This window comes from Sphaerodactylus townsendi, linkage group LG10, assembly GCF_021028975.2.
Source record: "Sphaerodactylus townsendi isolate TG3544 linkage group LG10, MPM_Stown_v2.3, whole genome shotgun sequence".
In the NCBI taxonomy this organism is placed as follows: domain Eukaryota; kingdom Metazoa; phylum Chordata; class Lepidosauria; order Squamata; family Sphaerodactylidae; genus Sphaerodactylus; species Sphaerodactylus townsendi.
The window spans coordinates 75,231,075-75,257,924 of record NC_059434.1 but is presented as its reverse complement, the minus strand read 5'-3'; the positions used below and the strand labels follow the sequence as shown (position 1 = coordinate 75,257,924).

Genomic DNA, 26,850 nt, shown 5'->3' with positions numbered 1-26,850 from the left:
ACCCAGAAAGTGGAACCCTTCAAAGGAACTATAAAACCAATGTCAAATCACTAGTGGTAAAGTGTTGTCCTCCAAGATTAGGTTGCTAACGTTGGTGTCCTGGCCAGAATTCAGCATGTACATCTGTCCTCTGACTTGATCCCTCTGACTTGGCCACATAGTGTATGTGGGGCTGAACATACTTCTTTAATGTTTCTCATTCTTATTGTATTTTCTCCTCAAAATGCCCAGTTTGTTTGTTTTCAGTGGTTAAAGTTTGCCTGAAGTAGAATGTAGAGGTCAATGTGGAAGCTCTTTATAAAGAGAGCCGAGGGAAAGAACATTCCCCAACAATTAAAGCAAAAGTCGTTATGGGGATTCTGTAATTCTACACGTGAGATAACCAGAAAACCATTAATGGAAGTTGCTGTCTGTCACTAACTTCAAATCTCATGCTAAGTATCTGGGGTAGCTGAAGAAATGTTTCTTGCAGTGAGCAGAGTAGATAAAATCTGGAGTTTCTCCCAAATATTGAAAATGAAATTTGGAAGTTCTTGTAGAGATGTCAGCCTCCAGATGGGACGTGGAAATCCCCTGGAATTATAACTCACTTCCAGACTACAGATCCCCTGGGGGAAATGGATGGAGGGGGAACTTTATGGCATTGTACACCAGTGAGGTCCCTATCTTCCCCAGGCTCCATATTCATACTGCTTGGAGTTTCCCAGTCTGGAAACCTTACCTCCACCCAGAGGTGGGATCCAGCAGGTTCTCACCAGTTCCCAAGAGTGGGTTACTAATTAGGGGGGTTACTAATTGGGTCTGCTTTTCCATTAGAAATTCCATTACGTCCAAAAATCATAAAGTCCTGTTGTTTCCTATGTGGCTGGTTAGCGAAGGTAGAAAATGGGATAATTCTCCCTGTAGGGTTGTTTTAAAAACATGTTTTAGAAATATGGTAAAGTTCCTTGTTTAAGGAAAGTATCCTTCTTTTGATTTCTAGAAACAAAATTAAGTATTTGAAAGTATTAAGTATTTGACAGGCAGTCACTTAGAGGAGAAGTAGTTGTTTCTGTTGGCAGTATACGATAGGACTTGCTTTAATGAGTTTAAATTATGGACAGAAAGGTACCAGCTGGAAACTAGGAACTTTTTTTTTACAGTATGAGTTTTTTACAGTAACAGAGAAATTATTAATGCCCCGCCCCCGGAATGCCCGCCCCCGTCGTGCCCCACCCAGTCCCATTGGCACTACGCCACTGTTTGAATCCCACCACCATGGGAACCTGTTACTAAAATTTTTGGATCCCACCACTTCCTCCACCCTTCCCTCACCAGTGGCTAGGGGAGAGCTGGCAACCCTACTGTAGAAATACCTATTCAAGAAAAACATCTGAGAAACTATGATGAAAAGAAAACACAAGATTGCTGAAAATTTGAGGGAGGTTCACCCATTCCGATCAGTGGCCCCATATTTCCACCCCCCCTTTTTCCCATATTTAAATCGCCCACTCTGGAACTGCTTTTTGCCCCATGGGAAAGGGTAATCAAATACATCAAATACTCAAATACTGTATGCTTTTTTTTCCTGTGCAGCAAATATCAAGTCTAGTTATTTATATTGGAAAACACTGTGAAACACTGCACCCACCGTTCCAGGGCCCTGATCCAAATTAATTCCTTCTCCACTCTAATAGCCATTGGCTTTTCCTGCACAAAACATTTACAACATTGTGCAAATGTTTTAAAAAGAACCATTTTGGAGGGGTTTGTCCGCATAGCACAGAAAAATAAAGCATTTCTGGTGAAAATGGTTCTTTCTCTTAAAAAAAAAAGCCATTGTATCCTTGAAACCACAGACTCGATATCTGAAACCTTCCCAGTTCTCATATCATGTCTATGTAGCTTTGAAAATATCTCACTGAAACTTTGAAAAAACAGAAAAATGACTCTTTTGCATAATAGGCAGACAGTACTGACTTTATTAGTGTACAGCATGATGGAGGCTCATTCCGCACATGCAGAATAATGCACTTTCAAACTGCTTTCAGTGCTCTTTGAAGCTGTGCAGAATAGCAAAATCCATTTGCAAACAGTTGTCAAAGTGGTTTGAAAATGCATTATTTTGCGTGTGCGGAAGGGGCCGGAAATGGTGGGCAGCTACGAGCTAGATGAGGAAACATCTGTAGGATGCTTTAGTATAAGGTGGACAGCATGGAGAAGCAGCGAAAAGTGGCAGGCAGCAAGCAGTGGAGAAAGTAATGCGAGAGCTTCAAAATTGAGTGGGAGAAATAAAACATTGCCTGATCTCCACACAGCAAGCAGGAAATGTTTTGAAAATGTTTTTGGGGAAAAGATCTCTACTTCAGCATTTCCAAACAAAACATTTTAAGGCTGAAGGAAAGGGTTAACGTTTTAACGTTTTGGGTTAAAAGCTCTGTGGAATTCTTGCAGGAAATGTTTTATATTCCAGCCTCAAGATGTTTTATTTGTGCTGTGTGGAAAGGGCTAGAATCTTTAAAACATATATGGGGAATCTAATAATGGACACATTTGGCCCTTTTTTTGGAAAAAAACATCTTGAGTATTATACCACAGTATGCATCTTTCCTCTGCGTGAATGTTAGTATTGCCATATAGAAAAAAATGTTGTGTGTGAAATGGTCCTCTTGATACCAGAGTCCACTCTCTTAACCCATTCTTTAACTAATTAAATTCCCCAAAGTTCACTTGTTTGAACACAACTTTGCAAAAGAAAAGTGAAAAATTCCTCTTGGACAATCTGCCTCCCCCTGCAAATAAAATCTATTTTTTAAAAAAGGCCAACTACCCCAACTAATGTTCCCAATATTTAATTTTAATTTAAATCTAGACCAATATTATACATCTCAGCCTCCAAACCTATTCATCTCTGGCTCAACCCTTCAATTAAATGAAACGATGCAAACCTCTGGGCACTAAAACGGGATATTATGTTTAGAAACAAAATCTGGGACTGGGAGAAAAAAATGTTGAAGTGTAGGGATTTTTTCTGGTAAAAGTCCACTTGCTGACATCACACAGGGAAAGCGATGATTGGCTAGCAGAGGGTAAAAGCAGTGTTTATATGCCAGGAGGATGACCAAGAACAAACAGATGAACTGTTAAATCTCGGTCCCCTGACTCCTTGGAGACCAGCTGTACACTTCAGAACAGCAAAACGGTAAGTGTCTGGCAACTTGTTTCTATGCAAGAGGAAAGCCTTTTTCACCCTTCTTGAATCCATGGATTTCTGGATTTCTCATTCTACTTGGGAGTGAATGTTTTATTTTGTATGCATGTATTTAACCGCAGTGTGATTTCTAGCATCTAAATCAATATTTAGTAGTTTGTTTAAAAAAAATATATCTTTTTGCTCATTTTTTGTAACCGATGTGATCAAACCGAACAAAATTTGAATTTCCCATGTTTTTAAGCTAAGAAACAATGTTCCTCTCTCCCCTTCCATCAGAGATGCTTGGATGGACTTTATTAAGGGATTACAGCTTGTATGGAGAAGGAAAATAAAGGACGTTTAAAAATAAAGCATTTCCTCTGGTTCCATATAGCAAAGCTACACACAGCAGCAGTATCCACTATTGCTTTTTGTATGTTCAAAACAATTCATATGCATTATGTTAGTATCCCTACAACAGTCTTTTAAGGTAGGTCAGGTCTGTAATCCTCATATTAAAGCTAGGGGTGAGCTTGTGAATAAATCACCTACAGGTTCATGTTAAAATAATTTTCTGGGTTACAGCTCCCACTGAAGCAATCATAATAATTCTGCGTTACAGCTCCCACTGCAAACAATCATAATAATTTCTTATGTTCTTAATCAACACAAGCATGCATGGCATACATTCACTAAAATAAGTGGTTTATTTCAGGTCTTCGTCTAATTTTAACAAAAGGGTGCCTGTTATTTATGCCAAAATAATGTGTATGATACACTTTTCTAGGAATCCTTAGGTGATACTTGGCCCATAACAAGTCGTTTATTATTTATTTCCTTCATCTGTACTTCACTTTCTCCCCAGTGGGGACCCAAGACTGCTTCTATAATTCTCCGCTCTTCCATTTTATCTTCACAACTACCCTGTGAGGTAGGTTAATCTGAGAGTGTGTGACTGGCCCAAATCATTCCATGGCACGAGTGGGGATTTGAATCTGGGTCTCTTCGATTCTAGTCTAACACTCAACAACTATACCACACTGGCTCCAGATTCAGCATTTTGGCTGCATAATTAGCATTGGCTCCATAATTAGCAACATGACATGGTTGAATCCAGATTGGCAGGTCACTGTGTTGAAAGGGGTAGTGCTTCCACCTAGTGATGGTCCAGCTTTTGGATCTCTCAAGCTCATTCCGCACATGCAGAATAATGCACTTTCAAACTGCTTTCAGTGCTCTTTAAAGCTGTGCGGAATAGCAAAATCCACTTGCAAACAGTTGTGAAAGTGGTTTGAAAACGCATTATTTTGCATGTGCGGAAGGGGCCTCAGTGAAATTAATTAATTGGGTCCATTTATATCCCACCCTTCTCATTTGGAACTCAAGACTGTGTGCACAAGACTTCCAGAGAAGCTCAGATCAGCTCCAGCATTACTCAGCTGCCTGAATTTTCCTGAGCCATATGCTTTCAAACCATGCTGTTGTCATCTTTTGTCCCCAAAGTCAGCACATGTGGACTTGGAATTATAGTGTGGTATAGTGGTTAAGAGAGGTGGACTCTAATCTGGAGAACTGGGTTTGATTCCCCGCTTCTCCAGATGAGTGGCAGACTCTGATCTGGTGAACTAGGTTTGTTTCCTCATTCCTATGCATAAAGTCAGCAGGGTGATCTTAGATAGTTATCTTAGAATGGTATCAACTGAGGCCCCTTCCGCACCTGCAGAATAATGCACTTCAAACCTCTTTCACAATTGTTTGCAAGTGAATTTTGCTATTCCGCACAATAAAATCCAGCTGCAAAAAGCTTCGAAAGTGGATTGAAAGTGCATTGTTCTTCATGTGCAGAACGGGCCTCAGACTGCCAGTCCTCAAGCTCATCACTCTGCTCCATTGCAGAACTCCATTTGTCAGCCGCTTTGAGACTCCTTACTGTTGAGAAAAGTGGGTTACAAATCCAGATATCCCGTGGCAACCAGTGGCAGGGGTGGGGGTCTTACCAGCTGCAAATTGAGGCTTAGGCTTCACCCTATCAGCACAATGACATCACTTCCCCAAAAACCCCATCTTATACCATAGAGCTTTTACTCAAATACAAGAGTGCCTCCAACATCATTGGTGACAAGATGGCCTCACTTCTGGAAGTGAGGTCATCAAGCCAATAAGGTGTAGGCCTCATTTGCAGCTGGTAAGACCCCGGCTGGTCAGTTGAATGGCTGCAGGGGAGGGGACCCAAAGCAGGAGATCCCCTGCTACCACTGGGGAGCCTGGCAACCATACCTCAAATTTGGATTTCTGTTAACTTTTTGGCATTTGATTAATTTCAGATATTGTTTTTATGTGCATCCCTTTACAATAGGGCCGTGGTGGCGAACCTTTGGCACTCCAGATGTTATGGACTACAATTCCCATCAGCCCCTGCCAGCATGGCCGATTGGCCATGCTGGCAGGGGCTGATGAGAATTGTAGTCCATAACATCTGGAGTGCCAAAGGTTCACCACCACTGCAATAGGGAGACCAAGTCTCCTGCTTCAGTGGGACATCTACCCCCCCGCCCACACCAGCATTGCCCCCTCCCATATGAGCAGCTGGGGAACATGGCCAGGGAAATAGGGGGAGAAAGAGGAGTTACTGTTGTGTCAAAACCTTGTTGTCCGTTTTGGCACAACCCAAAAATGATTCTTGTTGTTGATCAATGCTCTAGTATTTGCCTAATTTGGGGCGAATGCTACAGTGTCATCCCTATGTGATGATATCATTTCTGGGTCATTCTTGAAGTGATGTCACCTGTGACGGTAAATCTCCTGCCCGTTGCCAGCCTCAGTACACTTCATGCATAACATTCTTGGTTCAATCCACGGCATCTCCAATTGAAAAAAGAGCCGAGGTAGTGAGAGGAAAGATTTTCTTTGCCTATGTCCTGGAGAGTCACAGGCAGTCAGAACAAGCAGTGTTGTGTGAGTGAGTTTACCAAAAGCCACCAGGGGCCTCCAGACAAAGATTCCATTGAACATCTCCCACGCCTCACATCACCCAGATTCATTTCAAACATTGTCTGAAAATCAATTCCACGGTTTGTCCAAATCCATAGGTGAGAATTGGCCTACTCTCAATGGCTTGTTACTGTTATACTAGCTCTAGGTGGGGCCTGTTGATCTCCCAAAATTACAACTGATCTCCAGACATCAATTCCTCTGGAGAAAATGGCACCTTTGGAAAGTGGACTCTATGCCCATTTACCTCACTCAGGTCCCTCCACTCGCCAAACACCACTCTCCTCAGATTCCATCCCCATATCCAGGAATTTCCCTGCCTAGACCTGGCAATCGTAGGCCTTATTTTTGTCTTAAGTGGCTTCATACATATCCAGGCCTTCCATATAAGGCTTCAGGTCATCTGAGTTCTCAACAAATATAATAAATTTTCTCAGTTCCGTAACTTGACTGGCATACATTGGTCCTCGCATTCTCTGTCTCAGAGCAGGAGGTTTTCAGGGAGCTTTCAGTATCTTTTCCAAATTCTGTTTCTATAATAGTGTTATATTCAAGGATTAGAAGGGGGGGGGGGGAATCAGGAAATAATGTATCAAAATCCCCCTCCTTAATTACTGGCTAGACTTATTTCTCACGATTTGTACAGGAAATCTAGAGTTTGGAACCTGGCGGGGCCTGAAACCATGCCCAGAATTTTCACAGAGTGACTAATCTTAGCGCTTTCTATGTTGAATTTACAAATTTAATTAATGGTTATTGCTCCAGAATTTATATTTTAACTTCCCTCCTTAAACCGGTATTTAACATTCCTATGGATGGATGGGTTTTGACTGCAGGACCGCTTGAACAAAACAGAGCATGTATTTGTGACCCTGTCAATGAGTCGCAGTCCAAAGCTCTCTCTCTCTCTCTCTCTCTCTCATCAATTACAGGAAAATATTGAAGGAAACAGCACCAGTTATTCATTAGATTAAAAGAACTTTGGTATGAGAAATTGTTCATTACCAGGTTTCTCTCTTCAGTAATCTCTACTTTCCCACTTTGCAAATGTTTGGGATCAGAGAGTAGATGCTGGCAAGAGGCCACACTCGCCAAAAGAAGAGTTTGGATTTATACCCCACCTTTTTCTCCTGTAAGGACACTCAAGGTGGCCTACAACAGACCCCTTGTGAAGTAGGTGGGGCTGAGAGAGTTCGGAAGAACTGTGACTAGCCCAAGATCACCCAGCAGGAATGTAGGAGTGTGGAAACACATTTGGTTTACCAGATAAGCCTCTGCCACTCAGGTACAGGAGTGGGGAATCAAACCCAGTTTTCCAGATGAGAGAGAACCTCTTAACCACTACACCACGCTGGCACTATAGTGAGGAATAAGCAACATTATGGAAATGATCATAAAAATACATACAGAACAACATAACATATACTGAGGAATTAGGGTTGCCAACTGTGGGTTGGGAAATACCTGGAGATTTTCAGGATGGAGCCTGGGGGGCTGGGTTTTGGGGGGGGGGAGGGACCTCATCAGAGAATAGTGCGATAGAGTCCACCATCCAAAGCTGCCATTTTCTCCAGGGGAACAGATCTTGGTTGAAGATCAATTATAATAGCATGAAATCTCCAGGTGCCCTCTGGAGGTTGGCAGCCCTATGAGGAATACATATAGAAATTCTGAACAACACACATGGACATAATTCTAACTGAACTCAAAGTATATTGTAGAGTAAATTAACATGTTATACTGAAGCATGGATGAAAGTACACTGTGTAGTGATGCAACATCTCATGAGTTCCCCCTGGCTCTTGACTCATTTTGTACCAGTTGCTTCTTCATAGTCCCATCCTTTCCGAATGATTCGTTTTTGTAAAGGAAGTTTGCAGGATGGATGCCTTACGTTGAGACCAGCATGCTTGCATGCCGGAAGTGACCACTGTCCTTGTCACAAGGAAGAATGACTAATAATTGGGCATGGATAACTGAAGAAGTTATATTCAGTATGACATGTTAACTTGTTGTACAAATACACATGCATCCCATGTAGTGATCTGTTATCAGCGTAATCCATAATATCATGCAAAGGATGTTGCTGTAAGCAATGATGAAGACTTGGCTTACATTCCTCTATCTTTGGAACCTCTGAACCTTGTATATATCAGGGCTTCTGCCTTAAGAGTCTATTTGAACTGCAGCCTGAATAAACTTTAATACATCTCACATCGTGGTGATCTTATTGGATTTTACAGAGCGCTGGGATCTCGAGCCTGTCCCCTAAAGTTGGGGCATCACAATATAACGTTGCACTGCTATTATCATATCTATTGCTCAGCATGTTTATATTTATTGCTTAGTATATGTTATAGTGGATGCAGAATAGTACAGTATAGTATGATCTTCACAGCTCTTGAAAGGTAAACAGGATCGGTACTTGGAAGGGAGACATTCAGAGACTCTGCAGAGGAAGGCAATGTTGTGTTGTACCCATTCTGTGTAAGCCCCACCCCCAAGCAGTGTGGGCATGGTGATTGGCTGGAAGTGAGTTATCGCCACAATTGCAAGCCTTTTATATAATAGGATGACTTTAGAGGAATTCTGCATAGGATGGCACTGCAAGGGTTTCATGTCTAAAGCCATCATGTTATGCACCGTAGGTGTCAAACTCACGGCCCTCCAGATGTTATGGACTACGGTTCCCATCATCCCCTGCCAGCAATGTGCTGGCAGGGGATGATGGGAACTGTAGTCCATAACATCTGGAGGGCTGCGAGTTTGACACCTATGTTATACACTGTTTCACACCAGCCACCCTCCTCAGCCCCCAGGGAGGGCCCTCACTCAGCATTAGAGTATCTGTTTGGCATGCAACAAGTCCTCGGTTCAATCCCTGGATGCTCCAGTTAAAAGGATCAGGCAGTTGGTGAGGTAAAATATCTCTTCTTGAGACCCTGGAATGCTGCTGCCAGTCAGAGTAGGCATTTCTGACTATACTGACCTTCATTCAGTAAAAGGCAAGTTCACATGTATGTATTCAAATCAAGTTTATTTCATAACCATAAACAACAACCCGCCCAAAAAACATTCTCTCTCTGCCTCTCAATATGCAATACATTTGCTTTTTATTATTATTATTATTATTATTATTATTATTATTATTATTATTATTATTATTAATAATAATAATAATAATAATAATAATAATAATAATAATAATAATAATAATAATAATAATAATAATCCACCCTCCCCCGGAGGGCTTTAGTTACTGTGAAAGACAAAACTTCCTGATTGTTTTAATTCGTTCTTCTTAGTATTGAGTCTTATAGTATCTTTCTTGGCCCCCGTTATCTGAAAATATAGCAAGCTTATAGCAAGTCTCAGATAAATAAACAAATGGTTCATTCGTCAATCAGAGCTTACATACCATCCACCTGAACACAGTAATTAAGCCTAGAACCGCATTCAAAGCTCATATTCATAGAAACACCAAACTTCAACTTGCACTAAGTAACCGTCAACAGCAATGCTCCTATACAGATGGTTCCTAAGTGAGTTATTTTTACTTTTAGACACCGAAACATGAGGACAACACTGGTCTTCCTCTGCCTTTTGGGAATCGCTTGTGCCTTCTCAGTAAGTCAACAACCGTTCTTTACCTACTACAGATCACTTGTGCATCACTGGACTGGCCTACTCCTTGTTTGTAAATTATAAATTATTGTGACTTTTTTTGTAGTTAGTATTCTGTATTCTTTTATCTGCAACATTGATTGGGTGCATTCTATCAATCATGTCAATCAGTCACTTGTCATACTGGAATAGTAGGTTCATAAGAACATAAGAACAAGCCAGCTGGATCAGACCAGAGTCCATCTAGTCCAGCTCTCTTGCTACTCGCAGTGGCCCACCAGGTGCCTTTGGGAGCTCTCATGCAGGATGTGAAAGCAATGGCCTTCTGCTGCTGCTGCTCCCGAGCACCTGGACTGTTAAGGCATTTGCAATCTCAGATCAAGGAGGAACAAGATTGGTAGCCATAAATCGACTTCTCCTCCATAAATCTGTCCAAGCCCCTTTTAAAGCTATCCAGGTTAGTGGCCATCACCACCTCCTGATGGTTCTAGTAGGAACTCTTTATTTTATTATTTCTGATTGATTGATTTATAGTTGTGCTTGGGTAGATTTGTCCACTGCTGAAGAGCGAAATGGAAAATGGAAAGGTGCCCAAGTTTGTATACTTTTGTAAATGTTAACTATTTATTGTTCCGATTTACATGATTTACATTGCTTATTGTACTATGTATCATTTACAGATTGTATTAATTAATGTATTAGGTATTGATTATATATATTATAGGTTGACCACATGTAATCTGCCTTTGGCTGTGGTAGGGCAGGATATAAATCCAGTTAAAGTAAGATAAATACCAAAAGTTAGACTACAGGTAAAATAAATACAAAAAGGAGATTCTCACTCAAGTTAGTTTCTGACCCCTACACGCCTTTTTAAGATTACATTCACATCTGACGAATAAGATTTTGTAATTACTACTTCCATTTATTCATTTATTCATCATATATGCAGATCAGAAATTCATAAGGGGGTATCTAGGCTGAAAACTTGAGGTAACCCACAGGTTGGCAGAAAAGTATGAAAAATACAAAACAATTTTAACCCCACCTGCAATGTCTATGCATTAAAAAAATGGCAGACATCCAGAGGTGGGATCCAACCAGTTCTCACCACTTCTCTAGAAGTGGTTACTAATTTTTTCTGAGCGCCGAGAAGGGGTTACTAAAGCAACCTCCCTGCCCAATAGGGACTGGAGGTGTGTGTGTGCGGCGGCGCCACTGTTTGAATCCCACCACCATCGGAACCTGTTATTAAAATTTCTGGATCCCACCACTGCAGACATCTGTATGAAAACAGAAGTAGGGATCAGCAGAGAAGAAAAACACTGGGTAAATGGGCAAAGGTGTCAGGGATAAGCAAGTTGGCTGGGTTGGGGAGGAGAAGGGACAAGTGGGCAGGTTGCTGTTGACTGTCAATATCCCGGTCTGACCTAGAGAGCCCATAACCTAGCTATTGAGGAGAGAATATTGGCAAATGGATGATACAGGAGGATCATCTGGGAGGAGAACTCAGAAAAGAAAGAAAGAAAAGAACTCATTGAAAATGCTGGGGGGAAGAATTAGGACTAATAAAAGGAAACACTTCTTCACGCAACGTGTGATTGGTGTTTGGAATATGCTGCCACAGGAGGTGGTGATGGCCACTAACCTGGATAGCTTTAAAAGGGGCTTGGACAGATTTATGGAGGAGAAGTCGATTTATGGCTACCAATCTTGATCCTCCTTGATCTGAGATTGCAAATGCCTTAGCAGACCAGGTGATCGGGAGCAACAGCCGCAGAAGGCCATTGCGTTCACATCCTACATGTGAGCTCCCAAAGGCACCTGGTGGGCCACTGTGAGTAGCAGAGAGCTGGACTAGATGGACTTTGGTCTGATCCAGCTGGCTTGTTCTTATGTTCTTATGTTCTTAAAGAGTGTAGTTGCAAAAAGAAAGAGCAAGGTGGTGAACTCAGGGCCGGAGCGAGGGGGAGCTGCGCCTGGGGCACACACACACACCCTGCACCCCAGCCACGCCCCGGCCACACCCCCATACCGGCGCACGCCTAGGGCGTTGCCCCCCCTTGGCACTACACCAGTTGGAGTCAACAACTTGAGTAGAAAACAAAGAAGAGAAGAAGAGTTTGGATTTATATCCCCCCTTTCTTTCCTGTAGGAGACTCAAAGGGGCTTACAATCTCCTTGCCCTTTCCCCCTCACAACAAACACCCTGTGAGGTGGGTGGGGCTGAGAGAGCTCCAAAAAGCTGTGACTAGCCCAAGGTCACCCAGCTGGCGTGTGTGGGAGTGTACAGGCTAATCTGAATCCCCCAGATAAGCCTCCACAACTCAAGCGGCAGAGCTGGGAATCAAACCCGGTTCCTCCAGATCAGAATAAAGTGGATAATAGTTGGAAAAGGGGAGCAAAGTGAGCTGATAAGGAAGGATAGTAGTGGGAAGCAGGTTGAGCAGGGGGAGAAGGAGGGTCAGTGGTGGGGAAAGTATTTTCTTGCAAAAGAGGTGTTGATTCCTAGGTTTGTATTCCACTTCAGCATCCTGGGCAATGCCTACGTTATTGTCAGAAGTGCTGAGAACCACGGCTAGTATGCCTAAAGCCAAAAAGGAAAGCAACTTTTTTTTGGAGGCTACCGAGTCCTTCACTCACGGTCCAGGTGAAATTCCTGGCCAGCTGGCTCTCTCTATTTGTGGGAAGTTGACAAGCTCAAAGAAAACACCAAATGCACTGGCAATGCTCTGATCTCTTGCTCTGGCCTCACTGAGAATGGCAGCTGCAAACAACATTGGTGGGTGGATTAGTGGGCAGCGGGCCCCAACATATCCCCTCTGAGAGAACTGGCATTGGGCTGATGCCCAAATTGCTTAAAACCACAATGTCCAGCAATGGAAGTAACCATGGTTACTAGCATTATTAAATCCAGGGCAGACAAAAGGAAGTACTTCTTCACTCAATGAGTAATTAAATGGTAGGATTTGCTGCCAGAGATGCCTTTTAATAGTTGATGCAAGGGCTTGAACTAAATCTTGGAATTTAAGTGTGCAAAACAGACATTCTTCTCCTGAACTATATGCTCGGCCCAGTATGAAGAACTGAACCTGCCTCCTGAGGGGTCTAATTCAGAGGTGGGATCCAGCAGGTTCTCACAGGTTCCCGAGAGTAGGTTACTAATTATTCGTGTGTGCCGAGAGGGGGTTACTAATGGGTGATTTTGCCACGTGATTTTTTGCCTTAGTGACGCCCCTCCTCTCAGCAGTAGCGCTCAGAACTTGAAGCAGTCTAGCAGGAGGTGCACCGGCGTGCGTGGCAGCCTGCGCCTGCGTGCATTCATTTCCCGCCCAAGGACCGGCACAGTGACTGCGTCCTTGCCACAGCCCCGCCCAGGAATGCCCCGCCCCCGTCGTGCCCCGCCCAGCCCCATTGGCGCTACGCCACAGTTTGAATCCCACCACCATGGGAACCTGTTACTAAAATTTTTGGATCCCACCACTGTCTAATTACTGACCCATCCAGCCTGGTATGGCCGGTTCAGGCTAACCAGTAAGCACTCCCAGCCATATGGCTTGAGAGATCCTTATATACCCAAATGCCGAGGCCTGAGCCTGAAATGTTATGCACGCCAAGCAGAAACTGCTGCTCTACAAGAGAATTGCGTCCCTTCATCATGATTACTTTTTAAATTCAGGATTTTGTTTTTATAAATATAAACTGAACAGCAAAAAGAAAACATAGAAGCAATATCCGAATTACAATTACATCAAAAGGAAAAAAAGAATATACATATAAAATAATAATATTTAGAATGAGGTTATGTTGCGACAGACCACATGGATTTGTTTCTCTTATCCATTTTCCAGTCACAGCTTTGATCATTTGTGGTAAGCTTGTGTGAACAAAAAATATAACCTACCACAGTTGAGGGAAGTTTGTGTGTCCATGTTTGTTTTAATGTTCTTAAATGGTTTTTTTTTTATTTAATACGTGTAAGTTACTCTTCAGCTACAAAAGTTCAAAAAATGACATAGAGAATGAAGAAATAAAGGTTTTCATTACTACAGATATTGCTTCAACAGGCTTTAGTGGAATGACTAGTTGTTACACAGTCAGACAGGCCTGGCGCTGTTAGCTCCTTTGGAAGATGGTAGAATCCAAAGGAGCCCTCTTCAGCAGCCTCAGATGTTATGACTGCAAAACTGCCAGAGAGGCCCTTATCATATTGTTGATCTTGTTTGGATCTGAGTCCATACACTGGTTTCAGATTTGTGTCCAATTAGCACAGTTTGGTCCCTCTCCGGAAATTTCTGCCTCATTATGTGAGTGTTTATTCTGAAGACTTTGCTCAGCATTCAGTTTGCTCTACAAAGATTAATCCTGAGTTCTGTCACTAGGTGTCACTGTGATATTTACTCTTCCTTAATGGATGCAAATACACAGAAATAATTAGTGGAAGCCATTTACAAAAGAGACTTAATACAGGTTCTGAACACAAACCAAAGTGAGGAAACCACCCATGTACCCCTTCATATTTCTTTCCAGAGAAGATGTACTTTGAAGTTAGTTAGAAGTTAAGTCTTCAAAGTTAACAACTATAGAAAGAAAATCACACCCACCCTAAGCAATCTTCTCTTTATTTGTAGGTAAAAAACTTCCGAAGAAGATTTAAATCAGAGGATTCCGAAGAAAATGCAGTATGTTGTCAACTTTACTAAATTCTTATATTAAAATAAAATAAAACAAAACAAAAAAATTGTTGTCTCAATTTCAGAAACTGAAAATGTGTTTCCTTTTCTGACAGTTATTCAAGAACAGGTTTAGGTATTTCCTATACAGATATCCCTATCACTACCCACCTATGAAAAGATACCAGGTATGTATGTATATATGGTGTGTAAGTACGTATTATATTTTATATATATGTTGCCTCTCCAGAAAAAGGGCTCAAGACATCTCACAAAACAAATGCATCAATAAAAACAGCATTAAAACAAATCATTATGGGTGAAACAAATCTAATAAAAACCATCCCACCCCACAGCAATATAAGAAAAACTAGTCAATCATCACTAGCATGTCTGCTGATCTTTGAAGATAGCATTTCCATTTTTAAAAAAAGTAAAACTATATATCGCCGGAATTGACAGGACCAGCTGAACGAAACTGTGCACTTTTTGAGCTGAAAAGGCGCCCAGGATTGGAGCCCGCAGAGCAAACGTCCTGGGGAAACCTTCAACAAATGGAGGCAGGGAGAATCCCTTCAGCTGCACACAAAATGTCAGGTACAAGCTGAGGATGAAACTGACCAGAGAGCAAAATGGTCAGGTGGGAAACAGCCTCTTTCCCCCTCTGATGACTTTACTGTCTGGCAAGCACACCAGAAGCTGTCTCTTTTTAAGAGGTCCCCTGGATGTCTTCTTTTGAGCGTGCGGAATGAAAAGAGGCAGTCGCATCTTTTTAAGATGTCCCATAGATGTCTGTTTTGTGCTGTGAGGAATGGAACCATATCAGAGCCATCTCTACTCTATAATTGTCACCAATATTTAAATGAATTCCAACCCAGTCTTAAAACTGATACCACTGGTGGCCACAACAAGATACAGAAATATATTCCAAAGTTGGGCCTGCGACCTTTTTAGTCCTAACTAAGGTCCCTTCTGCACATGGAAAATAATGCATTTTCAAACCACTTTCACAACTGTTTGAAAGTGGATTTTGCCATTCCGCACAGCTTCAAAGAGCACTGAAAGCAGTTTGAAAGTGCATTATGTGCGGAATGAGCCTAAATGTCCTGTAACTTGCTGAAAGGGATGCTGGCAGGTGCGTGGCATTTTTGCCTATGCAAAGCCTTCCAGAAACAATGAAAGAAATTCCCAGAACCATTGGGACAATGAATTCCATGTCAGTACATTCAGGTCCTTGCCACACTCAGCATCAAGACAGATCCTTGCAATCGCAGGAGTTGGGCTTTGGGGATAGTGCTAGCAAAAAACTCAGCTGTCCATATGTGCAGCTGCACATGACTGACCAGTCACTGGAAAGGAGTCAGCCCATGGCAGAATTAAAACACCCGCAGGCCTAGAAATGATGTGGGTTGGCCCAAAGGGCCAGTGTGAGGGATCACATTGCCAAAGATGATAGTTTCAGAGGGTAGCCATGTTGTTTGGCCATAGAACAGCTAGTTTTGACTTCAGTAGCACCTCAGAGACCAACAAGATTTGGGGGGTATGAGCTTTTGAGTAGCCAAGTTCATACTTTCAAAAATCTTGTTGGTCTCTAAGGTGCTACTGGGCTTGAATCTAATTGGCTAAGAAGTGCCACTGGTATTAGCCATTTTAGCTCATGCAACATCTTTCCCCACCACCTGAAATATAAGAAAAGGTGATCAGGCAGAGGCAAGCAATGGCAAACCACCTCTGTTAGTCTCTGGCCTTGAAAACCCGTAAAGGATTGTCATTAAGTTGCCTGCAACTTGACGGTACTTTGCACACACAACACAGGTTTTAGGTACACAATGGGTATGCACGCAGCAGCATCCTGTGGACTGACAATCATTTTCTCTGGACTGAGAGAGAGCGCTACAGGGGGCTGCTAATTACATGTTTTCGAAGAGGGTTCGTACAGAAGAGGCTAAAAATTGCATTGCTTCTGGGAACAGTGCCTTGGCAGAATGGTGGTTTGGCATGATGGCTACAGAGATATTTTTGTGCTGATCTATGGCTTCATGGAGTCAAAGAAGACATGTGCTCATGGCTGTCTTCTAATTACATGCTTCTTACTGTCAAGACAGTATAGGCATGGGGATGAAATGCCTGTGGGCTTCAAGGTGTCAGGATGACCTATGGATTGTTTAAACCATTAAAGCCTTGAATGGCATGGGAACGTTTCTGACCACAGGTTTGACAAAATCCTGGTGGAGCCTGGCAACCTCTTGAAATTACAACTGACAACAGGGATCAATTCCCTTAGAGAAAATAGAAGCTTTGGAGGGTAGAAGAAGAAGAAGAAGAGTTTGGATTTATATCCCCCCTTTCTCTCCTGCAGGAGACTCAAAGGGGTTTACAATCTCCTTGCCCTTCCCCCCTCACAACAAACACCATGTGAGGTAGGTGGGGCTGAGAGAGCTCCGAGAAGCTGTGACTAGTCCAAGGTCACCCAGCTGGCATGTGTGGGAGTGTACAGGCTAATCTGAATTCCCCAGATAAGCCTCCACAGCTCAGGTGGCAGAGCGGGGAATCAAACCCGGTTCCTCCAGATTAGATACACGAGCTCTTAACCTCCTATGCCACTGCTGCTCCTAGACTGAAGTCTGTGGCATTATAGCTTGCTAAGGTCCTTCCCTAAGCTCCACCTCCAAATTTCCAGAAATTTCTCAATTTAGAATTGGCAATCCTGTGCATGATACAGGTATGCCATTCCTGTTTTCCATGTAGAGAATATATGCTGAGTATGTTCCTTGACAGCACTGAATACACAGAGGTTGATACTGAAGTAGGGTTCAATGACAGGGGTAGAAAACCATTCTGGGTCAAGGGCCCAAACTGTCCCAGCATCCACCTTTGAAGAAGAGTTTGGATTTACATCCCACCTTTCTCTCCTGTAAGGAGACTCAAGGTGGCTTACATGCTCCTTTCCCTTCCTCTCCCCACAACAGGCACCTTGTGAGGTAGGTGGGGTTGAGAGAGTTCCGAAGGACTGTGACTAGCTCAAGGTCACCCAGCAGGAATGTTGGAGTCCGGAGACACATTTGGTTCACCATATAAGCCTCTGCCACTCAGATGGAGGAATGGGGAATCAAACCCATTTCTCCATATTGGAATCTACCTGCTCTTATCCACTATACCATGCTGAAGATGTTGGTGTGCTGATACACAGACACAGATAAGAGTTGTTCTTGTCCCAACACACTGATACAACTGTATTCACACATCACTGGACATTGTGTTACAGCAGTCTTTCACAAGTATGTTATACTGTGTAAGTTAACCTGTCTAGTTCTGAATGAGTTCTACAGCACTATGATGGTGCAGTAATCAGGCAGCAGCCATGTTTAAATTCAGCTCTTCCCTCAGGTTTTTTAACCAGTGATTCATATGTCTCTGGCTTTATTATTTTTATTACAGTACTAGAGGTACCCAGCCACGTGTTGCTGTGGGTTATTGTGGTGAAATGGGAAAGGAACAGACGCTGACCCTTCCCTCTCCCTCCGCTAGGGTGGGTGGGTCATATCCAGATGCTGGGCCCCCTCCCTCCCCTCCCTCACATGCCACCCCTCACTCTCTCCCCTCCCTCACTTCTCTTCCCTTGCATGCCACGCCTCCCCCTCCCTCCCTTCCCTCTCCCGCGTGTGTATGTATGTGTATGTGTTTCACTTCCACTTGAGTTATTGCCTATGTACTGTTTTCACTGCTCATATCTGGCCATCTGAGCGAACATTCTAAGTTGCACGAACATTCTAAGGGTGACAGTTACACACAGGCAACTGCATGTCCTTCACCATGGAACGCCAGGAAAAAGGCGTTTTACCTGGGCCAGGTGTGAAATTTCAGATATGTGAACATCTAAAAACACTCTCACCTGGCTGACTACAGTGGCTGGGAATTTTCAGAGGAATTGGCCCAGCAGTTACTGAGTTATACTATCACTAACAAATAGACGGTTTGCTTTGTATATATATAGATTTCAGGGGTACTTAGAGCAATATACATGGGAGCTATCCCATTTTATAAGCTGGATCCAAAATTATTCTTCTACTACTGGAAGTATTTCTGTTCAGTGGAAAGAAACTTCTCCTGACACACGAGGTCATTTGAATCAAGGGAATCCTCATTGTTCCTGAGGAAAACTCTCCCAATAGTGGAATGGATTTGTGGGATCCAACCCTAAAACAAGACTAGGCTGAGAGATGATGAATAGCCAAGTGTCATCCCAAGGATTTCCATGACTGAGCATTGGTATCAGGTTTGTTTGTATCCAAACTTGCCCACTTCAAGATCAACACTCTATATGGTACACCACATATTGGCTCACAATAGTTCTTATGTGGGTGATTCAGACACCAAATTATCTTCTGAATGTCTTCATTTCCTGACTCATCATGTGTCATTTCTGTGAGGAACAAATAGTGGAGGCTAATGAAGTGCCATACAGATCCCATTGACTCCTGTGGGAATAATATACATGTTTTGGAGAACAGATGTTGATTGCTACTATATGTACAAGTGTTCAGTGTTATCTGTGGTAGAAATATTGGCAACGCTTCAAAATGTCATTTTTTTTAGTTTAACAGTGACTCATCAGAAGAAGGCTATAATGGCGATAGCTCGGAAGAGGAGGAGGAAGAAGAAGGGGTAAGAGAGTTCTTTGACTCTGGTCAGAATAAATCAAGAGTAGAAGAAAAAAGCATGAGTTGTTTTTATAGACTGTACTCTAGGAGATTCTATGGTGAAGTTTACTAAGAGCCCACAAGTTTCCATTCTGGTTGACTGCAGCGTTTTTTAAGCCCGAACAATCTAAACAAGAAGAAATTCTTGAAGACGTGGTGAAATCCCTTGGGATCTGAAAGTTTACAAATATACTAGACCCTTGTTTTTGTGCAAACACCACTGCTGTGGTGTCAACGTGAAACACTAATAATATTTCAATAGTAGCTCTTTATTTTTTTTCGAAAGAACACCTGAGAATGTATTGAAGGATGTCTTGTGAATTATGGATTTCCAGATAGCTGACTGTCCCTCTGTTTCTGCAGGCCGTAAAGTTCCTAAAGCCCTAGGAACTTCCCATTATATCTCTCTGAGGTTCCTTCTTGCACTTGGTATCAGCACAGAGGAAGAGATAGAAAGATAGACTTTAAAAAACACCCTAAAATATAGGCAGAAAGAAATGTAAAGCTGGAGGGGTAGAAGCAAAAAAAATGTTAAAAGATAGCTGATGATAGGAGGGGAACAGAAAAAGGTAGGTGGGCAGGTGATTGAATGAGGGGGCAGAGGCTGCTGGGGGGGTAGGACAGAAAAGGGCAAATTGGTAGGTGGCATGCAAAGGAAGGGGAGGGAGGGAGGGGTGGCATGCAAGGGAGGGGAAGGAGGGGGCCCAGCATCTGGACATGGCCTATCCACCCTAGCGGAGGGAGGGGAGGGAGGGGGAGGGTGGCATGCTAGGGAGGGGAGGGAGGGGCCCAGAATCTGGACATGGCCTATCCACCCTAGCGGAGGGAGGGGAGGGAGGGGGAGGGTGGCATGCTAGGGAGGGGAGGGAGGGGCCCAGCATCTGGACATGGCCTATGCACCCTAGCGGAGGGAGGGGAGGGAGGGGGAGGGTGGCATTCAAGGGAGGGGAGGGAGGGGGCCCAGCATCTGGACATGGCCTATCCACCCTAGTGGAGGGAGGGGAGGGAGGGAGGGGGCCCAGCATCTGGACATGGCCTATGCACCCTAGCGGAGGGAGGGGAAGGGTGGCATGCAAGGGAGGAGAGGGAGGGGCCCCAGCATCTGGACATGGCCTATGCACCCTAGCAGAGGGAGGGGAGGGAGGGGAAGGGTGGCATGCAAGGGAGGGGAGGAAGGGGACCCGGCATCTGGACATGGCCTATGCACCCTAGCAGAGGGAGGGGAGGGAGGGGAAGGGTGGCATGCAAGGGAGGGGAGGAAGGGGACCCGGCATCTGGACATGGCCCGCCCACCCTAGCAGAGGGAGGGGAAGGGGAGTGAGGGGTGGCATGCAAGGGAAGGAGAGTGATGGAGGGAAGGGAGTGAGGGGTGGCATGCAAGGGAGGGGAGGGAGAGAAGGAAAGGGGGAGAGGCTTCAAACACTACCAGAGGGCAGCAAAGAGAAAATGCAAGGGGAAAAAAAGGAATTGAGAGATGAGATTTCTTCCCACTGGGAATCAGCATGGGTTCCCACTTCCCTTTTGTGTTAGTGGGCTTTAGAGATGCCTTCCTTTCACTGCATTTTGCCAAAAGAAACATGCACAACAAGACCTGACTGGAAAGAGTCTTTAAAAAAAAAACAACCCCTTCAACACAAAAAGAGGCATTATATCCACAGTGTGGGATGCCCTCCCAGAGGCCTGGGCCTAGGGCATTTTTGTAATATTAGGTGTTGTGAATCTTCTCCGGATTTGTATTTAGCTCAGGATTGTGTTGGCACCCCAAGAGCTGATATAATCCCCTGAGCAAATATGTATCTTAGTATGTGTGTTATTTGGGGAGCACATATTTTATCTGGACACTTTGTAAGAGCTTCTTCAGTACCGTTCTGGTTTGCTGGGTCAATATGTGCTTAGACACTGGAGCATTTATAAAAATGAATGTTTGGCTTGACCTGAAGGTCAGAAGCAGCAAAGGTGTCACTATGGTCGATTGTCCTTCCCAGGAAGATGTATTTTCATCCTTTAAATGCCTCACGAATGGCTACTCTAGTCACATAGTGAGCACTGTGGGGGCCCAGTCATTTGGGGATTGTTTTACAATGGATGTTTCTGCCATTTTACCCCAGTACATTACTATTTCTCCAGGTTTTTAGATTGACAGAGGTCTTGGGTTGGTTTCACAAGCAAGGCCTATAGGAAGGTTTTATGTATACACGTTTAAAAAATCCTTTCATGCAGTGGTGGGATCCAAACATTTTAGTAACAGGTTCCCATGATGGTGGGATTTAAACTGTTGTGTAGCGCCAATGGGGCTGGACGGGGCACAAAGGGGGCATGGCCGGGCATTCCAGGGGCGGGGCATTCCTGGGCGGGGCTGTGGCAAGGACGCAGCCACTGTGCCGGTCCTTGGGCGGGAAACGAATGCACGCAGGCGCAGGCTGCCATGCACGCCGGTGCACCTCCTGCTAGACTGCTTCAAGTTCTGCGCGCTACTGCTGAGATGAGGGGCGTAACTAAGGCAAAAATCACGTGGCAAAATCACCAATTAGTAACCCCCTCTTGGCACACACAAATAATTAGTAACCTACTCTTGGCAACCTGTGAGAACCTGCTGGATCCCACCTCTGCTTTCATGGACTGTTGATGTCAAGCACTGCCAAGAAAGATACACAGGCGATTGGTAGTGGTGCTATGAGAATGGAGCAGAGCTCTCCAGTTGCTTGTAGTAGCAATTGCTACTACAGCCAGAAGGAGGCTTCTGTGCATGATGCACATAATGTACTAGCTGTTTATTAAAACTAATGAGTGCAAAATCAGAATGTGACGTATGACTGCTGGAAGAGGGCTGTTGTTTTAGATCCAGTTACATAGTTTTAGTCCAGGCAATGTCCGGCGTGGACAAAGCCAGGAGCTCAACAACATATTTAAACAAGCACACTTTAATTGCTCTTTTATGGAAGTCACGGTGACTTACAATTGCTAGCCAAATAGCAAGCCACACTGTGCAATTACAGAAGTCCTCTCAATAGAACGGAAAACAAGATTTTTTTACTGGCACTGCTTTTTTGACTTATTTTAAGTGTTTTAACGACCTGACCCAAAGAACTGCGGTAGCAGCAACACGAATGAGAAGCAACAGTCATTCCAGGAGGGAGTTGCAAAACATGGCATTACACCGCTTTTGAGGGGCGCAGCAGTGCCAGTGCAAATGTTTGAGATCAAAATTTATCCAAGGCTTTGCATTCATTTTTAGAGTTTGGTGGCACCAGAAGAAAGCGCCCACTTTTGCTGCTCTTAAAAAGACATCTTCCTGAAATTAATTGTCCTCATATGAAACCAGAGGTGGGATCCAGCAGGTTCTCACAGGTTCCCGAGAGTAGGTTACTAATTATTTGTGTGTGCCGAGAGGGGGTTACTAATGGGTGATTTTGCCACGTGATTTTGCCTTAGTTACGCCTCTCCTCTCAGCAGTAGTGCGCAGAACTTGAAGCAGTCTAGCAGGAGGTGCACCGGCGTGCATGGCAGCCAGCGCCTGCGTGCATTCTTTTCCCGCCCAAGGACCAGCGCAGCGGCTGCGTCCTTGCCACAGCCCCGCCCAGAAATGCCCCGCCCCCAGAAAGCTCAGCCACGCCCCCGTCGTGCCCCGCCCAGCCCCATTGGCGCTACACCACAGTTTGTATCCCACCACCATGGGAACCTGTTACTAAAATTTTTGGATCCCACCACTGTGTGAAACTAGAGTCCAAGCTGCTCTTAAACAAGATCTGTTGCATGGCTGTAACATACGTTAGTGTGTGAAAACCATTAAAATGATCCCCAAGGGTAGAACCATTAGGGATGCCAGCCTTCTTGCGAGAAGCAAGGGATCCCTTTAGATGACAGCTCATCTCCAGACTGCAGAGATCAATTTCCCTGGAGAAAATGGATCATTTGGGAGGTGGATTCCATGGCACTGTAATCCCAGGCTCTATTCCCAAATCTCCAGGAGTTCCCCAACCTGGAGTTGGCAACCTGATGGGATTTGGCAAGTGCCAGTCACACAATCCAGTAATGAAGGAGTTAATTGATGCATGCTAATTAGTTAGTGAGGTCAGAAGTCAGTGACCAGGTAATTGATACCTGTTGGTCAAGCAGACCTATGCCAGTCTGCACGTAGGCTTTAGATATATATTCTTTGTTGCTCTCTGCACGTGCTCAGTCTAACTCTCTGTGTGTGAGTAGTAGCCATGCAATAGTCAAGCAGCAAGCCGGCTGTTGGAGCTAGCTAGTTAGAAAGATATTTCTTGTTTTCTTCCAAGTTACCCTTCCCTGTTAGTAAGTAAACTTTATTTCAGTAAGCAATGGACTCTGCTGGCATTTTAATCCCAGGCTCCACCCCCAAATCTCCAGGAGTTCCCCAACCTGGAGTTGGCAACCCTAAGGGGCACAAAAGATAGCACACAGAGAGTGAAAGGAGAGGGAGAAATGCCCATTCTACAGACTTGTAAGACTGCCACTGCTGAATGCAGGACCTGCTATAGCCAACACGAGACTGAAATCTGACCTTCCTATATCTGCAGGGACAGTCCAATGAAGAAAGCGAAGGAGGCAACGAAAAGGAAGCCGAAAAACCCGCTACAGAAGCTCCTCCGAGGAAAGGGACAGGACATGCCAAACCTCCTAAGCAGGTGAGACCTGAGAACATGTAAGGCAGGGATTGAAGAGGTTGGAGAATTTATAATTAAACAAGACGGTGATGGTCCACTGGAAGAGTCTCCTGCACGTATTGAATCTTTAACAAATTAAAATCAGCGTTTGCATGTCTCAGTCATAAATTCACAGTGGGAGGATATTCAGGATTCTGCCCTCGGAGCAAAAGGTTGCAGTAGTTTTTAAAGTGCATTTGAGCTACAAAATCTCATTTTAAACGCACTCCGGTACTCAGAATCACATTCACAATATTATTTATGTCATATGAGGACATGATGGATCAATGTGTCAGGAGTTTCAGAGGCCGATTACCCACTGCAGATGATCCTCGCCCTCGTCCAGAGGTGGGATCCAGCAGGTTCTCACAGGTTGCCGAGAGTAGGTTACTAATTATTTGTGTGTGCCGAGAGGGGGTTACTAATTGGTGATTTTGCCACGTGATATTTGCCTTAGTTACGCCTCTCCTCTCAGCAGTAGTGCGCAGAAGTTGAAGCAGTCTAGCAGGAGGTGCACCGGCGTGCATGGCAGCCAGCGCCTGCATGCATTCGTTTCCCGTCCAAGGACCGGCGCAGCAGCTGCGTCCTTGCCACAGCCCCGCCCAGAAATGCCCCGCCCCTGGAATGCCCAGCCACGCCCCTGTCATGCCCCGCCCAGCCCCATTGGCGCGACACCACAGTTTGAATCCCACCACCATGGGAACCTGTTACTAAAATTTTTGGATCCCACCACTGCCCTCGTCCCACTCTGGCATGAAAAGTCACACCAAAAGTACGCTCGCTTTCCTTGCAGAAAGCAAGAAGAGCAGGCAGGGCAAGAGGAAGCACATCTTGCCCTGACTTGCCTCCTTTCTCAGCGTGCTGCAAAGAGGACGCACGTTGGACAAGATTTCTTGCCCAGAGGCGCTTCCGGTCCCAAACGTGTGCCCCAGTGCTGGTGGGTAATTGGCCAGAGAGAAAAGAAAATGTGTCATCAGGATTACATTTTTGTGATTCAATGCTTCTCTCTGGCCCTTTTCACACAGCAAATTTAGACTGGGTTGCAGCTGGGATAAACAAACCCGGCATAGCCCGGGGCTATTCACATGGCTGGCTGTCCCATCATCCAACACATCAGCCGGGGCACATGCCTTTGCACGGAGGCTCTTAAAAAAACCTTTTTAAAACTTCCCTTCCTCCATGCACAGCTAGGCAGGCACACATGCACCCCCAGAGCCTTGCTGGAACCAGCAGCACCTGCGTGGCTCCACAGATGAGAGCCGGGGGGTGGGGAGGGCAGCCGCATAATGCACCTCACAGCCACGACCATTTGTTCGACTATGGCTGCGAGGAGCATTAAAACAAAAGAATCGCAGAAATCGCGATTCTTGTAAAACCCAGGTGGGGGGGGGATGCGGAGTGGACTCACTTCAGGAGCAGGAACCACATCCCCCCCATCCTGGGTTTTATCCCACCCTTAACCTGTGTTTATTGGCCCGTGCAGAAAGGGCCCCTCTCTTTTAAAATTGAAGCTTGTTATAGTTTTCCTTTTTAGAACTACCAAAACAACTTCTTGTAAATATGACTTCTCACCCCCACCCCCACTTTTCAAATGCAGGTTCCAGTAAGAAAAGATCCTGTTGAGACACCAGGGAAAGGAGGCGGGATTAAAAAGGGTGAAAAAGACAAAGCTCCAGAAAACGGAGGAAAGAAGGAAGGCTCTGAAAAAGAGGAAGACAGCGATGAAAATGAAGAAGAAAATGAAGAAGAAGAAAATGAAGAAGAGGAGAAAGTGGATGAGAATGAACAAAGTGTCAATGGCACTTCGACTAACAGCACTGCAGAAGAGAATGGAAATGGTGGCACTGGAGAGGAGGAAGAGGAAGGTAATGAAGAGGAAGAAAAGGAAGCAACCACCGTTATTCCTACCACTGTGGTTCCTACTGCTATCTCCACGACAGATTATCAGGAGCAATATGAAACTACCACTGAAGATCAGTGGCAATCCGGTACCCCGGAAGATCCGTGGCAGTACGACACCACCACTGGAGACCCATATGTTTATGATACCACCACCACCGGTTACGAAAACGGCTATGAGGCACAAACAGAGTATTATGGGAATGAGAATGGGTATCCCCGTGGTGACACATTCAGAACGTACGAAGATGAGTATAGCTACTATAAAGGGCATGGATATGATGTTTACGGCCAAGACTACTATTACAACCAGTGAAGAAACGAGGCCATTGCTTGGCATGATTAGTGATAATGGTTTGTATCCTCAGCACTCTGCTCAGCAAAGTTTGAAGCTTCCACCAGCCTAAGGAGACTTCCATCAATGGGAGCATCTCTTCTGCCACAGGAACACCCACTTAAATAGGGTTCCTTAGTCTGCAGGTAGGCTTCAGACTTTGCTAAGCAGAACGGGAAGATACAAGCCGCTGTTTCTCATGACAGCTGTTCAGAAATGTCTACTCAGGAAGATGCATCACAATATAACATGGTGCCTGTTCAGAACAAAAGAATATGAATACATGGCATTATTGCTAAGTATAAAAATGTGTTCTTTTGACTGTTAAATGTGCGCTTTGAACCAGTATTCACGTATTCATTGTGAACTTTTTCTAGGATGTGTAGAATTTTTTAAAAAAAAATGTGTGAAAGATTATTATGTGTTAAAGGGAATTATTATCAAACTAATGGTTGTGTATTGTATATGCTCCATCTATGTGTTTATATTAAAGATGAGTTTCGAAACAGAGGATTGGCTTTGAGCAAGTAGATTTATGTTAGACAATTTTTTTTCTTTAATGTCCCACTTTTCATTTGGGGAGCTAGGAGGGCCACCTAGATAGTTTTCCTACAGTCACTAATCCATATTGAAACTAATTTAATGTTAACGGTGTATGACACCACTAAATGCCCTATTCACACACACCCTGATTCCTTCCCCTGCCTCTCCAGGTTACATGCTTCCCAATTTTCAGAGCACTGAGATGTTCCCTGGACAGTATTTACCTGGGCTGGTTCCCTTTGGAGTG

The 26,850-nt window shown here is 44.3% G+C and overlaps 1 protein-coding gene across 1 annotated transcript; it reads left to right on the top strand.

Annotated features, from left to right (window-relative positions):
* The first annotated feature begins 3,077 nt into the window (after positions 1 to 3,077).
* Positions 3,078 to 26,570, top strand: LOC125440419 (integrin binding sialoprotein). The gene is made up of 7 exons (XM_048510245.1): positions 3,078 to 3,181; positions 9,727 to 9,790; positions 14,419 to 14,469; positions 14,577 to 14,648; positions 19,057 to 19,125; positions 23,702 to 23,809; positions 25,425 to 26,570. Exons 2-7 carry the CDS (start codon positions 9,737 to 9,739, stop codon positions 26,040 to 26,042), a joined length of 972 nt encoding a protein of 323 aa, XP_048366202.1. The 5' UTR covers positions 3,078 to 3,181; positions 9,727 to 9,736; the 3' UTR covers positions 26,043 to 26,570.
* The last annotated feature ends 280 nt before the right edge of the window (positions 26,571 to 26,850 follow it).

Coding starts and splice junctions, on each gene's coding strand:
- LOC125440419 (XM_048510245.1), top strand. CDS start 9,737: ATGAGGACAACACTGGTCTTCCTCTGCCTTTTGGGAATCGCTTGTGCC. Junction 14,649..19,056: donor CACCTATGAAAAGATACCAG/GTATGTATGTAT, acceptor CATTTTTTTTAG/TTTAACAGTGACTCATCAGA. Junction 23,810..25,424: donor ATGCCAAACCTCCTAAGCAG/GTGAGACCTGAG, acceptor TTTCAAATGCAG/GTTCCAGTAAGAAAAGATCC.